The sequence below is a fragment of the Pecten maximus genome, chromosome 9 (genome assembly GCF_902652985.1).
Source record: "Pecten maximus chromosome 9, xPecMax1.1, whole genome shotgun sequence".
NCBI lineage: Eukaryota > Metazoa > Mollusca > Bivalvia > Pectinida > Pectinidae > Pecten > Pecten maximus.
The window spans coordinates 40,029,783-40,043,101 of NC_047023.1; the positions used below are offsets into that span (position 1 = coordinate 40,029,783).

At 37.1% G+C, this 13,319-nt stretch overlaps 1 protein-coding gene across 1 annotated transcript in view; it reads right to left on the reverse strand.

Annotated features, from left to right (window-relative positions):
* The window catches only part of LOC117334631 (neuronal acetylcholine receptor subunit alpha-10-like), a 63,663-nt gene continuing 50,344 nt past the window's right edge, over window positions 1-13,319 (reverse strand). The window contains 5 exon segments of the mRNA XM_033894348.1: window positions 1-3,492; window positions 3,494-3,600; window positions 5,950-6,485; window positions 10,493-10,602; window positions 11,297-11,341. Of these exon segments, the coding sequence (XP_033750239.1) occupies window positions 2,959-3,492; window positions 3,494-3,600; window positions 5,950-6,485; window positions 10,493-10,602; window positions 11,297-11,341 (1,332 nt within the window). The 3' untranslated portion in view covers window positions 1-2,958.

Consider the following 13,319-nt stretch of genomic DNA (forward strand, 5'->3'; position numbering starts at 1 on the left):
TATAGAACATAAAACAATTTTATTCAACATTTTCAATCACGCAATTCAATGAAAGGTTTGAAAGGTTATCATGATTATAAGAACTATTACATCATTTGTAAGCAAATTATACAGCTGATTTAACATAACTTTATTGTGCAATTATTTGGTGTCATCTGAAAATGTCTTAATGAGTCACGGGCTTCCAAAATTGGCAATAAGGTAAAGCAATCTTAAATAATGAATTAAGTTAATCTACAGTTAGCCCTGAAACAATCATGATAACCATCTATATGTGCATTTAATAGTATCTTTAAATAAAGGTTACTAGATAAATGAATAAATAAACCTATTCAGGTCAACCTGGACATGAAAAATTCGTACAAAACATGTCCAACTTTAATGATTACAAAACGTATGATTTAAAAGAGAGAGAGAGAGATAACTCTTGCCAGGTTTGAACAATACTTAGACAGTTAATATGTACAATTGTCATTCACATAATGTAACTCTTCACTCAGATGTAAATATCGTTACCTAAATCCCACAAATATATTTACCATTGTCTAATGAACATCGTTATCTTATATATTTACCATTGTCTAATGAGCACCTTCATCTTAATATATTTACCATTGTCTAATGAACATCGTTATCTTAATATATTTACCATTGTCTAATGAACACCGTTATCTTAATATATTTACCATTGTCTAATGAACACCGTTATCTTAATATATTTACCATTGTCTAATGAACACCGTTATCTTAATATATTTACCATTGTCTAATGAACACCGTTATCTTAATATATTTACCATTGTCTAATGAACACCGTTATCTTAATTTCCTTGAACATAACCGGCCCGAGGTCCGTAAGACACCACTATGCGGTCCTGTTGCTGACACGACTCGTGCCTAAACGTTCTATTCTTGAGTTAATTATGATTATCAAACACGGAGACTTCGGTGTCAAACATCTTGTTTAATATTGATATCAGGAAGGAAACTTTTGGCATGCAAAGAGCCCTGTTAAAAGACACCAAGCGTCCAAATCAGTTTCGATAAGTTTATTTGCTGACACAGATTAGCAAGGTTCTATTGAATTACCTGGATACCCGAGTGCTGATAAACAAGTTCCTATCGAAGTACAGGTATACCAGTACTAGAGTTAAACGTGTACCTTACTATAAGAGCACGAATTATCACAATGATATTACATTTGTATAATCTGGATTAATGAGATTCCAACGAAATACAGGAGTACGGATTACTGAATTCTAACAGGATATGGAATTCCGGATTAATGAGATTCTAACGGAGTATAGGAGTAAGGATTAACAGTGTGCCATCATATTACTGTTGTACGGATTATCAAAACCAGAAAACCAAGGTTTTTTTTATTACTGAGGTACGGAATAACGAGTTTCATTTCTATATTGTCTTTGTCACGGATTTTTTCGATTGAAGCATTACGACAAACCACAGGGAAACACAATAAACAAACTCCATCTTAACACAAACACTACTAGTCCCGTGTGTGAGTACTCTATCTTAACACAAACACTACTTATCCAGTGTGTGGGTACAGATACAGAAACACAATAAACAAACTTCATCTTAACACAAACACTACTAGTCCCGTGTGTGAGTACTCTATCTTAACACAAACACTACTTATCCGGTGTGTGGGTACAGATACAGAAACACAATAAACAAACTCCATCTTAACACAAACACTACTTATCCCGTGTGTGGGTACAGATACAGAAACACAGTAAACAAACTCCATCTTAACACAAACGCTACTTATCCCGTGTGTGGGTACAGATACAGAAACACAGTAAACAAACTCCATCTTAACACAAACGCTACTTATCCCGTGTGTGGGTACAGATACAGAAACAAAGTAAACAAACTCCATCTTAACACAAACACTACTAGTCCCGTGTGTGGGTACAGATACAGAAACACTTCAATGTTACTCATTCATCATCGGTGTAATTCATACAGTTCCAATTAACTTGGCCTTGAAATTTTTAGACTCTTCTTGTATACATAATGTACATCGCCAAAATAGCTTAATGATAGCAATGTTTCGCTAATTAAATAAATTATATTATAACAAGGTTCTACTGAAATCAATGTATACCCAATATATATATATATATTAATTTACTGCGTTAAACCATAAGCATTCATAATTGTCACAATAATTATTCAAGAGACACTAAGACACTTCTACATTTCAGATCAAGCAATGATAATTGATGAATAAACTTAATTGCCATTGCGAAATCGCGGGGTTTTGTTTCGTTTTTTGTTTTTTTCTCTCCTTTTGCTCTTTGTATTGATACAAAAAAGGCCTGGTAAGATTCTCTGTCACCAGATGTTCACACGTAATACATCTCCTTGACAAAAATGACGTCAAAATAAATCTTTATTGCAAAATTTGACATTTTAAATCGGTACATTGTCGACCGTTGAATGCCAGTTGTTAAGTATCTCTACATATTCATAAGATCGTATTTTACAAGCGATGATTTAAATAATGGTGTAATGAATAAGGATTTCTATGTACATTAACAAAAATCTTGCAGATACACACATCAAACAAATATCACGATTAAATTTACTTTTTAACTTTTTTACCCTTTCTTTGTCTTTTCTGCCATGCCAACAACATCATTGGAATCTGACATCGCTATGGCGTCCACATGACGTCATCATCGTTGTCACGTGGACTGTACAGAAAAACCCATATAAATCCTAACAAGCTGGTAACATAATATGACAAACTCTTTTGATGTAATAACGACTCTTTCTATTACTAAATATGAAGCTTCACTCACGTGATGATATGACGTCAGGACATCACTGAATATAAAATATACGTCATGACGACATAATAAATAGTAACATATTTTGTTAAAAAAAACATCAAAGTGAATCTAAATTTAGATATGTTCATATTGTAGCTCAATCAATCGATTTGTTTTGCATTACATTTGGACACAACACGAGAAGGTATAGCGACGAAATTATGTTCCCAAACAGAAACAGCCAGAAAAGGAACCTATCAATCACCATAGCAACCTCTTCCCATTGTTTCTTCAAGTCCTCTTCTCGTTGCCTGGCGTTATTTTGGTCCAGAAGGCACTTCAATGTCTCGAGAATAGCTCCGTTGTACACATCCGGTTTTTCAACGGCGGGTTCACAACATTTGGTTTCCTGACCCTTTTTCAAAGATCCCGGATGTGATCGATGACGCCTTTGTTCATCATTTGCCGATGTAATAGACACAGGGGAGGTAATCTGTTCGTCATAACCTTCTAGGATTTTACGCCTTTCCTCCTGACATACAGTATGCTGGATGTTTCCATTGAGTTCACCATTCATTGGCTTAGATATGATTTGAACTACAGGCCGTTCGTCGTCATAGTAACATTTACTGATATATTTAGTCTCCATACAGATCCCTTTCGAAAGACACATGATGAATCTTTTGAGACCTGTTGGGAACCTTCTTATTGTAGGAACCGCGTGCATGGATACTGGACACGCTCACTGCAACCACGACGGAACCGGAAGTAAAGGACATCGTTGTTATCAAATAAATCCCTGCACAAAATATTAAAAAATATTGTACTTTATACAGAGAAATTCGCATAATTTTCTATATGGATTATAAACAAGGCCTTAATTAGTCAATTCAATTGTAACGGTTGCTGTGCTATCTCATTTTTATGTTAAAGTATGATCGCATCATACTGGGATAATATTTATTTCAAAACATCAAAAAGTATTAAAAGACATATTCAGCAACTGGTTAATGCAAAATCTCAAAAAAGAAACTTCGTTTGTCAATTTAACATTTCTATGGTTGCTGGAAAGATTAATTTATCAATCATATATGGTACACATATCTATATATAGAGATTAATTTATTAATTATTTATGGTACATGTACATAAAGCTATATATAAATAGTAATCTGTAAATTATTTATGGTATATAATTATAGCTATATACGGAGAGTCGGAGAGTTTTCGTGCTGGTCAATATGTTAACAATATTTATCGAATGTACAATTTATCAAAAGAAAAAAGCTTGAATACAAATCTAAATACCACCTCAGTCCCTCTGTCTGGTATCTTAGAAATGTAGCTTCAATATGTTTTTTTTATTTATTATTGTGTTATCGAAAATGTAATATAAGAAAATATGATACGTGACAACTTCTATAAACCCGCTGTTGTCACGACCTTGTACAATGAGCTTTTCTTCTTTACAACACTTCAATAGATTTCTTTTTTTCTTCTTCTTTTTCTTCCCTTTTTTAGATTTAAAAGGATATGAATAAACATCACAATTGTTTCCGGAAAACCGTGAGTTTTTGTAATAAATCAGCCGAAAAGCTCCGTGATGAATGAAATCATGGTCTGCAACCTATAATCAGAAGTCATAAAGAACCGGAGAGTTACGCCCCTTCTTACAATCGATACACAATACAAACAGTGATTGTTTTGTAATGTTTTTATGTAGTAATGTTTATTATTTATCAATTGTACACTGGTGCGATTAGATGTCTGTCTCAACTGTTACGAATCGATGGAAGTCGGCCCAAGACGTTCTACCAGAGCTTGATAAATGGAATACGATTTCTCTTGTATTAGTAGTGCCGTCCGATCATATCTCTAGGTTGGCAATTAGACATACAACTGTTTTAACAGCACGCGCGTTAGACTTTTAGTCACTGATATGTTAGCTTTAGAAAAAAAAAATATATGAAAAAAAAACCCACGCATTTTATATTTGAATTTCTCTAAGCTGATATTATTGAAACTCTTTAATGAAAATACGCAATAATTAAAAAAAAATCAATAGTATTTTGTTTAGAAAGCATCGATATTTCGCTTTTTAAAATTTTCCTTTTAAATTGACCTTTTTACACAAGTTAAGTTAACAATACATTGATTATTATGTTCCTGTTGCTTTGTAGAAATCGAGTCTGATTCGTATATAACGGACGACAAAACCAAAGATCACGCACTCTAGCACAGGAGTATGCAAAAGATATAAAACAAAAGGCGGTCGGCTATCAGATATAATGATAAACGGGATTTTTTTCTGTGTATTGATCTAATGATACATGTAGTATCAACTCCTCACAATTACAAGCACACTGGAACCTAATTAAGGCATGGCGCCGGCTCCTGTGGGTCGGGCGGAGAGTACGGCAGAGAAAAAATCACAGGCTTTTATAAAACACAGGATATATCTTCTGTAAAAAGCGTACTATATAAAATGCTATTTAATTACCGACCAATTCATTCTTAAATAACCTGCAATGATATAAAACACTTATGTTACTTAAGTGTGATATCGAATGCTTTAGTTAGGTAATGAAATGTTTTCTTGGTTCACAAGATCCTGTGTTAGAGACCTAACTCGATATGCTATACAGCTCCACTTCTGTGCGGGTTTTATAAAGCAGAACACCCTGATTAATGGCCCTGTTCGATCTGTTGTCGACAGAAGATTCAGTGATTGGTTCTCTAACTAATAGGTTCTGTCCAGTGGACAAACAGTAATTATTTTTCCTGGCATTCTTACTTCTTCTTTATTGTATTAATTGTGTGTCATACTAGAATAAGTAGGATACTTAATTGTAACACAACAAAAGTAAAACTCAGTAAAACTTAATAGTTTGCGTTCAGATATACCAGCAAAAATACATTTTCATCGATATGTTTATATTAAAAATGACACTCGATGCATGGACTTGTCAGAAACAATAACAGCCAAACTTCGTTATTGCTAACTCTGACAACCCGAGGACAAAGTATATATAGAATATACTCGGTTGCCCCGATAACTCGGGATATATCAAAAGTTTGTTTACGGGACCCCAATGACTTCGAGTCGGCGAGGTTCGACTGTAGAAGATGAGTAAGCAGTTGGTCTTACCTAGTAGAGGAATGTAGAACGATGTCGCTGGTGTGTTTTCTGCTATCAACAACATGAAGACGGAGAGAGACAAAAGTACTGTCAGCCCCAGTGTCACCTTCTCCCCTCCGTCGGGGTGTAACCAGAACCCTAGAAGAGCCAGTGACGACAACATCACAGACGGAATTATGACGTTGTACAGATAGTACGTCGTGCGGCGCCGGATGTGGACTGTAAAAGTGACATCTGGGAATGGTTCCTTACAACAGGGGTAGACAACTACGTTCCGAACGGCCTTTGTGTCTATAAGTTCCCATTCTCCGTGTCCAACGAAGTTTGAAAGGTCAATGGGGGTCGATCGGTTGAAAATATCGACTTGGAAGCCGTCATATGCCCATGATCCCATTTTAAGTTTACAGATTTGGTCGTCAAATGGGAAAAATGTAATGTCCATTTCACAAGAGCTTTTTAGTTTGACGATCGGAGGCCAGAACACTCGTCCATTGTAGGAAACCATCGCTAACGCCTCCATGTACTTTTCGTTGTAGTTAGAGGCACTGTATAAACATAAGGAGACACACAGTTAGATTTTGTTTGTTGTCTTTTTATGAGGATTTTATATGTAGATATTTTTGTTGTTTTGGTATGTAGATTTTTTGTAGTTTTTGTAAGTCGATTTTGAATTTAGATTTTTGTGAGTAGATTTTGTGCTTTTTATCTGACCGAACCTGCAAAAAGTGCAAAATAAATATCCGGAGTAAAACTACCTGTCACCAGCTTTGTAACATTGCTCACCTGAAAATTTCTGATAGAAAAACTAGGGATTAAAAAAGTTGTAACCATTTCAACCATCAGGTTGATTGGGGAGAGTTTAGTTTTTCTTACATACTTCACAGGGATATCCGGCGGTTGCTAGGGAAAAGATTAATAAAATTTTACATGGGTCTGTTCCGTGGACAGTGATATCTCAACCCGAGTGTAAGAGTTTGTCCTGTCAGCACGAGGCTTGCCGAGTCCTGGCCAGCCAAAGCCTTACACGAGGCTTGCCGAGTCCTGGCCAGCCAAAGCCTTACACGAGGGTTGAGATATCACTGTCCACGGAACAGACCCATGTTTGATTTTTTCTCTCTTATACTTGCAAGCAAATATAAGTTTTTATGAAAGGGTTTCATCGAGCCTTCTTCAATCCTGCTGTCTTTATCCCCTTGGTTACTTGGTTTTGGTTACGTAAAATGACGACGTTACGTTATTGTGGGCAGCGTCATATAGCGCGTGCCGTCTGTCTTTACCCCCGCCCAATTAACAATCTCCCTCCGAATATTTACACGTCACATTTAATTCGATATTATAGGACTTATTCCCGACATTTTCGACTGTTGAGGAAAAACCCCCCCCCCCCCCCCCCCCCCCCCAAAAAAAACAAAAAACAAACAAACAAAAAAACCCATTGGGTTTCGAGAATAGCTGGATGATGTGATCAATGAGGAAGCCTCGACATGATGATATATAACCTGAATATGACACTAGATTTATACGGCGGGTGTCATCGATGGATGAGAGGACACTTGCCTTTCTGGAACACATGGTATTTTTTCATGAACCGCTTGATAATTATTATATTTATTAATATTTGCTCTTATTTCCTCGATTTTTATATAACTATGCTTTAGTTTACATATCGATATTGTTTTCTTGTTTTAGTGGTGCTTTCCTATGGGAAGCTGTGAATTTCTCCACGTGAAGGAACGTTCACATCTCAAGGCCCGGAATGGAGTACTCAAAAAGACCATATTTCACAAACATATACTAAAACATTTCTCTTAAACTGTAGGATCGGAACGAAATGTTTGTCGTGGGACTCGAAGTATGAATTGAATTAGAGAGACGAGTTGGAGGACAGATGAGACTCCCAGCCCAGAAAAATACAAAACCATCCAAATTACCCATACAGTACCATTCGGTGTTCCTTAGCAGTAGGATACAGAGAGCACTAACTACACACGAACTCACAGATCGGAAAAGCATGCCGAAGCATTTCATTAACTTTGATTATTTGATCATGAAGATATTAAACAATTGGATCAAAAATTTCCTCCAAAATAAACATCATAACATGTCTTAAAAGACAAAACAATCAGATCATCCAATGCAATTGAGCAATCTTTTTAACGAGCGGACGTCTCCGGCGATAGATTTCACAAAACAAACACTCCGGTTAGTAAACAACATCAAAGTTATGAATATTACTTCAACCAAACTCATTCAAGTTTGGATTTAGACGATAACTGAACGATAACTGATAAGAACTACTGGAACCCAAGAGCTTGCTAATCTATAACAATCTATGTATCTGAACCCATCTCTATGAAAATGGAATTTTACCCAGCCCCCTTAGTGCAACGGTATACTGTTAACTATGCTCTGAAATATGTCTACATATTTTAAAATGTATATGTGGACTGTATCGGATGGTCAAGTGGGTCGTGGGGCGCAGTGGCAACGAACTCTCCTTTTACATAGTGGACCGTTGTTCAATTATTGGATCGGACGTGGAAAGGTCACCTGCCCGACCACGTGACTTTTCTCTTAGCGTCTCCTATGGTACGACTCATCAAGCGATTCCATTAGGTCAAACAAGCATTGAAATATAGACGGACTGTAACATTTATTGGGGCCCTGTGACACGATCGAACAACACAAAAGTCTTTACCCAAGCATGGCTGGAACTGTGTCTATGTAGGCAGGACCAAAGGAACCGTTATAAAGAAATCCGCATAGAAGACGACATTTTAAGTACAATTATACCGGAATGTAACTGCCACCGGAGCTAGGAGGAAGCATGCAGGTTATCGAGGTAACAAAATTAACGGAAGCCAAACCGAGTTAAATGGCGATATATCTAATATAGGTTTAGAGAACGCCGAGTAGTGACTGGGATCCATTCGCCGACAATATAAACAGATCTTCGACAGAAAAGCCAGAACATTGGTGACAAACAGATTGTTTAGAAGACGACGATGACAATGAACAACAACGACTACGTCGACAACAAAAACAGCAGCAACAACAACGACGACGACAACAACAGCGACAACAATAAGGACATACGTATAGTCATCAAGATCCCCCGCCCACGCAAATACATTATTAACATGAAATTAAAGAGGGCAACATGCATTAAACATAAAACACATGACATAGCATCTACAATCATTACATGTATTTGTGTTCAGTCATCAAGTTCCTGTGAAAGTAATCAATATAATTAGTAATAAGTCTTCCAAGCGAGTTTCATCAAAATCCGATCATTCCTTAAAAAATATCGTGCAGAAAGCTATCAGCCAATCAGATCACAGCAGCCCCATTAAATATGCGCGGAATATGAGGATAATCAAGCTTGAGCGAGGGGTTAACGTGATAAGTCTACCAAGCAATTTTTATCAAAATTCAATAATTCCCTCAAAAGAAATCGTGCGGAAAGCGAATCCAGACGTACGGACGGATAGACAGAGTGTTTGATAAAGGGCATCCGTATCTCCAATAAGGGGATCTTAGATTAAGACAGAAACCTGTTATTCATACAAAACAAAACTAAACAGACAAACAAAACAAACAAAGCAAAACAAAGCAAACAAACGAACAAAAATTGGGCCCCACCTCTCAGAGGCCCCAGACCCAACGTTTATACGAAAATCAATTTTCCCTAACCCAGACATGGTAAAGATTGAATTAGGATAGAACCCTGCAATTGAAACAGATTAATTTTGAAATATTTCCCCCAATTAGGGCCACCACTCTCACTATACCACATATGGACGTTTTATGTAAATTAAATGTATGAGTGAAATCCCGTGCAATTTTCCAGAGAAGAAGTTGTTTATAGCAATATAGCCAAATTGCCCGCTTTTGGCCCCGCTATCTGCTCTCTGAAGGTCAGACCCACAATTTTGAATCCTCTCCAGTCATAGGTTCAGAAGAGGAAGTGGTTTGAATTGGTGAGGCGAGGACGGATGACGTACGCCACATCATGGCATCAGCTCACCTTGGTCCTCCGGGCCAGGTGAAGTGAATAAAACATGCATGTATACTAAAGCGTTTACACGGAGACCCTGCAATGGTAAGTAAGGAGAATAACACCTTGTGTTCCGGAAGGATACGCGTCTTTTGTTTCATAAGATGATGTAAGGTATTGTCACCCGTGTTCAATAAGGAACGAAATATTCTGTGCGTGTGGTCAGAAGGCTTGTGTTAAAAGCAACGTAAGGTCCGCATTGTTGTAATGGGTAAATCATACATGTCGTTGTCTACTTCGTGTACTCACCCATACTGAGTATAAGAATGTTATTGGATCAAATGTGATTTTAATTTGTGTACTTTGATCGCATCACTGAATAGTGAACGGTTGTCAAAATTAAGTCAATGTACTCTTTGCATGTCAAAGAAACAGATGTTTTCGAAAGCTCCCAAACACAGTTGTTACAATGTAGCTGTGTTAAGATAAAATCCTCGCAAATTACAGACGAATTTGTTTGCCTGTATAAATGGTACCAGTACCAGTGTTTACCTATTGTAGAGGACGATGTCAGGCAGCCATAGTTTCGTACACGGGATCCTCAACACTTCCAGTCCATTATAATCAGCTGGGTCCCAGGAGAGCTTCTCGTCGTGCCATTCCTGTAACAGAGGGGATCATTATACGACTTGCTTCACACGGGAAACCGCTGTCTGTCTGTTTGTAAACTATGACGTTGTGCGATCAAATCTCGTTATCTCCATGTCAGTTGACGTAACGAAAACTATTCCAGATATCCAAAGTAACCGAGGTGTGTTTTGCAAAAAAAAAAAAAAAATTCTCTCGGAACTGATTTTTTTTCTTTGAGTTAAGCAGAGACCTCGAATTATCAGAGTTCCAGAAAACTTGGTGTGATTGTATGAAATAAAGATATGTAGACAAATCTAGCATTTTCTGTCACTTAGCTTGTCCGATGCCTGCAGTTGGTGATATATAGTTTTTTTTCTTCTAAAGTTACTAGATGATATACCGAACATAATGTCACGAGGATACTTATACACTAAGTGATATATATATTACGTTATTTGTTTGTGTGGGTGTGGTAATCACTAATGTTCATGCATTGTAAAGATTTAAATGTCTACTGATGAACCACAAGATTCAAAGAAATAAAGAACTTGAACTGCCTTCTAAAACCTTTAAAATGTTACTGAAGATGATGTGTAATAAATATAGTATTATTGTAGAAATGCGGAAGTAGAATGTCTATGTCGGTTAACAATAGAACGGTTACAAGACAACAAAGGATTAAATGAAACTTTGGATATTGTTAAAACATTGTAGTTTTAAGCTCACCTGATCAAGCCAAACGTTGATTGTCAATACCTGATTCCGCTCGTCCTGTGAAATATAATAAACAACGGTTAACCACAGAAATACATCCACTGGACTCCGATAAACAACGGTTAACCACAGAGACACATCCACAGGAATCTAGTAAACAACAGTTAACTACAGAGAGGTATCCACACAACTCCAATAAACAACTATAACCTACTGAGGCACATCCAAAGAGATCAAGTAAACAACGGTTAACTACGGAGACACATCCACAGGAATCAAGTAAACAACTGTTACATACTGAAACACACCCACAGGGTTTGAGAAAACAGCTGTTAACTGCGGGGACAAACTCTACATGGCTCAAGTAAACAACGGTTAACTGCGGAGACACATCCACATGATTTAGATTAACAATTGTTTACTACAGAGACACATCAACAGGACTCTGATAAACGACATGTAATGTAACTACGGAGACAAATCCACATGACTCCGGTAAACAACGGTTAACTACGGAGACAAATCCACATGACTCCGGTAAACAACGGTTAACTACGGAGACAAATCCACAGGAATCTAGTAAACAACAGTTTACTACGAAGACAAATTCCACATGACTCCGGTAAACAACGGTTAACTACGGAGACACATCCACATAACTCCGGCAAACAACTATTAACTACGGAGACAAATCCACAGGACTCCTGTAAACAACGGTTAACTACGAAGACAAATTCCACATGACTCCGGTAAACAACGGTTAACTACGGAGTCACATCCACATAACTGCGGTAAGCAACAGTTAACTACGGAGACACATCGACAGCACTCTGGTAAGCAACAGTTAACTACGGAGACACATCGACAGCACTCTGGTTAACAACAGTTAACTACGGAGACATATCGACAGCACTCTGGTTAACAACAGTTAACTACGGAGACACATCGACAGCACTCTGGTTAACAACAGTTAACTACGGAGACACATCGACAGCACTCTGGTTAACAACAGTTAACTACGGAGACACATCGACAGCACTCTGGTTAACAACAGTTAACTACGGAGACACATCGACAGCACTCTGGTTAACAACAGTTAACTACGGAGACACATCGACAGCACTCTGGTTAACAATGGTTAACTACGGAGACACATCCACATAACTGCGGTAAGCAACAGTTAACTACGGAGACACATCGACAGCACTCTGGTAAACCGGACAATCACCTGAAATAGCCTCGAATTTACGAGATATAGTCTCTGTATTATTAAGAATGCCGGACAACGGATATTCGTACTCCGGGCGATGTCATATATACAGACTACATTGTGTACATGTACGTATAATTTATAAACGGTATAAGGAGCTCATTCACTCCGACTTATAACATATACATCGATTTACCAAACTGAAAGCCTGAAAATAAAGTAAACATAAGTTGTTGATATCAAATAATATCTCGCTTTGGCCGATTCGAGATATTTTCATATACATGCCGTGTTTGTGCTGTTTAACTTATGTTCCTCCTCCCTACCCCCCCCCCCCCCCCCCCCTCCAAATTCTGAACTCGTCACGAAAATTAACGCCACGTTACATTAAAAGCTTTTAACACTAACGAATAACATGTCGTATACAAAATGTATGTGTTATTGAAAGACACTTTCTATTAGAAAATGAAATAAGCTGACACCGCAAAGCACTTTTATTTCAAATTCTGATGTATTGCAGTTAGTAAACTGAAACAAAAATAACTTCAAAGGGATATCATGTTGATTTCGTGGCTAAGCATCAGTATCATAAATAAATAAATACCAACCGCATATAGATGGCGGGCTATTAAACACTACACTTTAAATGTTCAGATAATACATTTATATACGATGGGTTTCAATACTAAAATATCAAAAAGCTTTATGTTTAAGATATCAAATGCATCACAGGCAGGACAGATAGAACCGATAGGAAACACATCAAATGTAAATATTTCATGTAGATTTCTTTTGTTTTTTATCATTATTGCTTTATTTTATGTT